This window comes from Cynoglossus semilaevis, chromosome 10 (genome assembly GCF_000523025.1).
Source record: "Cynoglossus semilaevis isolate Cse_v1.0 chromosome 10, Cse_v1.0, whole genome shotgun sequence".
Classification (NCBI taxonomy): domain Eukaryota; kingdom Metazoa; phylum Chordata; class Actinopteri; order Pleuronectiformes; family Cynoglossidae; genus Cynoglossus; species Cynoglossus semilaevis.
Window position 1 is genome coordinate 19,935,516 of NC_024316.1, and position 2,987 is coordinate 19,938,502.

The 2,987-nt window shown below is 49.2% G+C and overlaps 1 protein-coding gene across 6 annotated transcripts in view; it reads left to right on the plus strand.

Annotated features, from left to right (window-relative positions):
* Positions 1-2,987, plus strand: part of LOC103385505 (membrane-associated guanylate kinase, WW and PDZ domain-containing protein 1-like) — a 35,495-nt gene that overhangs the window by 13,967 nt on the left and 18,541 nt on the right. For all 6 annotated transcript variants that reach the window (XM_017035903.2, XM_017035904.2, XM_025059432.1 and 3 more), the window contains one exon: positions 2,817-2,936. In XM_017035903.2, coding sequence (XP_016891392.1) covers positions 2,817-2,936 — 120 coding nt within the window. The remainder of the gene's footprint in view (positions 1-2,816; positions 2,937-2,987) is intronic.

Here is a 2,987-nt window from a genome sequence, read left to right on the forward strand (position 1 = left end):
TGTGGCGCGAGCTGAAAGAATGGACTGTTTTGTTGAGCAGCAGCAGCAGCAGCAGCAGCAGCAGCAGCAGCAGTAGTATTGTGTGTCTACCCTCTCCCCCTCCCTCTCCCCCCTCTCTCCCCCTCTACAGTGAGGGACTCCATCATCACAGCCAGAGAAGACAAACCTTTGACCCTCTGGTTTTTCTCCAACAACATGAACCTGTGTGTGAACACAGACAGAACATGGCTGTTGTCTGTGTGTTTGATGTTCACGCTGTTGTCTGACGGTCATCCTGACCAACGTTGTCTTCATGTCAACAAACAAGGACAAAGATGTTCCAGAATGTTCTCCAGAAGAACCTCAGGCTCTGGTTTCCAGTCCTGCTCAGCAGCTGCATCTGGACCAGACCTGGACTCACAGAAGTGGAGCCCATGTTTGAACCACCCTGGTTCACTGCTGCCCCTTCACAGTTTCTTGGTGCCTCGTACCTTCATCCTGGGGCAGACGTTGATGCCCCCGTCCTGACTCTCTAGAACATTCCTAAGACGACAGGTGGAACTGGTTCACGCTGGTTCTGCTCGACACTAACCAACCACCGTTGACGTCTTGAAACCTGAGTTTACTTTGAACTCTTTGCCCGGGGGAGAGAACCTCACCCCTAACCTCGGCAGTTCCTCACCCAGGGTTCCCCCCCCCGCGCTGTCATTCTTCTGTTTTTATTACTGGGCCTCATTAGCATTTGTTCAGTGTCTTTGGTTAATCATACACCAGATGATTGACTCCAACTACACCCCTGTCTTTAGGACATGCTAACTTGTAGCATCACGCTAAGACTGAGCGGCAGTCTCTGATTGGATCAGGACTGGAGCTCCTCCCACATCTCCTTTATATCTGTCTATCTGATCTCCATTATAGACGGACAGTCATGTTAATGGTGGTGGTGGGGGGGGGCTAGGGTGAGGGTTCTGGTTTCAGTCTCCAGGGTGGTGAGTGGTCAGTAGTGGTCAGTAGTGGTCAGTAGTGGTACTGCAGACTTCCAGTCATCTGACGGTGTGTCAGAGGACGACTTGTGTTGATGAGGCGTTCAAGTGCTGCTGCAGTAACAGGCTGAGAGGCCCAGGAGGGCTGGAGCCCGTCTCCCTGCTCACTGTTTGTCTCCCCCTGTCTCCCTGCTCACTGTTTGTCTCCGTCACCAACGCCGTCACCGTTCTCTCTCAGGACACGGACAGAAATGTTCAGTTTAAATAAAGAGATGTAAAACAATGAAATACCCTGATCTGACCACTAGTGGTCCCACTCCCAGGTTGTTTTTAACCCCCCCCCCACTCATCAGGAGCAGGGGTTAAAAACAGCAGATGTTTGGCTGCACGGGTGTGTGTGTTCATGAAGGTTTCAAACATCACCACAGTACTACATCACCACAGTACTACATCACTACAGTACTACATCACCACAGTACTACATCACCACAGTACTACATCACTACAGTACTACATCACCACAGTACTACATCACTACAGTACTACATCACCACAGTACTACATCACCACAGTACTACATCACTACAGTACTACATCACCACAGTACTACATCTGCATCTCCATCCAAACTGATGGAAAGTGTTTCACGACCGACAGAACAGTGTTTACTGGGACACACAGTGGAGTAGCGGTTAGTGCCGCTGCCTTACAACACCAAGGTCACCCAGTCAAGCCAACAGAAACAAACCCTCAACCCTGTACTGCAGCAGCCAGGACCCAGTTCCCAGTGAACACAGTGTCTCCGCTCCTCGGTGGCCTGGTTCTGACCCAGTGTTGGTCCGTGCTCTGATCAACAGTTCTAATGTGGAGCAGAACTGTTTGGCTGCAGGAACAGTGAAAACCTGAGTTGTTAAAGATTCAGTGTCCAGATGGCCGCAGAATCTGCTTCACTCTGACGCTACAGGGAAGAAGTGTGGTGGTTAGCGTCTGAGCTAACGCTCCGTGTGCTGCAGTGTTAGCCTCCGTAGCTCGTGGTACTTCTATATGTATTATTTCTGGAGAGAAGTAGCTGAATGTGAAAATACTCCAACAGTTACGTAATATTTCTGCTCGGCGTAGGATTCTTCACATCAACACATCCTCAGATGAGCTTTGTTTTTTTTTCTCCAACAACTGCCTCTGCAGCAGACGGAGTACAGCGTGATACTACAGAAAAATACTTTGAAGTACTGCATTGTACAACGAAAGTTTCTGTCAATCCTCCCTCCGTCGTGGTGACCAGGGCATCATCACAGTTACCCTGTACATGTGGGCTGTACGAGAGTAAGACAAGTACTGTGTGTATTTGTACTGCGCTGGGTACTCCCTGGAGAACACAGATTACTCTCTGCTGAGTTTGCCTGTATTTCCATCTGGGCTGATTCCCAGTTGGGACGGCGTTCCATTTTCCCATTGATGCTAACATGAAGTGTTTTCTCCCAGTGAATGAATGAGTCCATTGAAGACTGTCATGTTAGCTCGTCACAGCTAACTGGACACTTAGCTAACGTGCTAACGTCACTGAGTGTTTCCTGGTGTTCTGTGACAGTTAGTCTGGTTGTTGAGTTGTGTCGTGAGGTGATGGTCCGACTGTAGCAGGACAGTCAGCCTGTATGTTCTGTCATAACACAGAGAGGAAGCGTCAGTTGTCGTCTCCAGGTGTGAATGAAGATAAACTTCTAACAAAACACACGAAAAATACATGGATGGATGTCTGGATGGATGCATCCGACATGACATCCATCCTTCAAATATAGCCACGTTTGTCTACTTATTATCGTGAGGTTGTTTATCTTTTTTTTTTGTTTTTTCCAGGTACAACTCGCCCGCCTCGAGACGGTGAGATCCCTGGTGTGGACTACATCTTCCTGTCCGTGCAGGACTTCCTGGAGCTGGAGAAGAGTGGCGTTCTACTGGAGATAGGATCGTATGAAGGTGAGGATGGAGCGGAACCAGGTGTACCGCACCATGGTACACCAGGTGTAC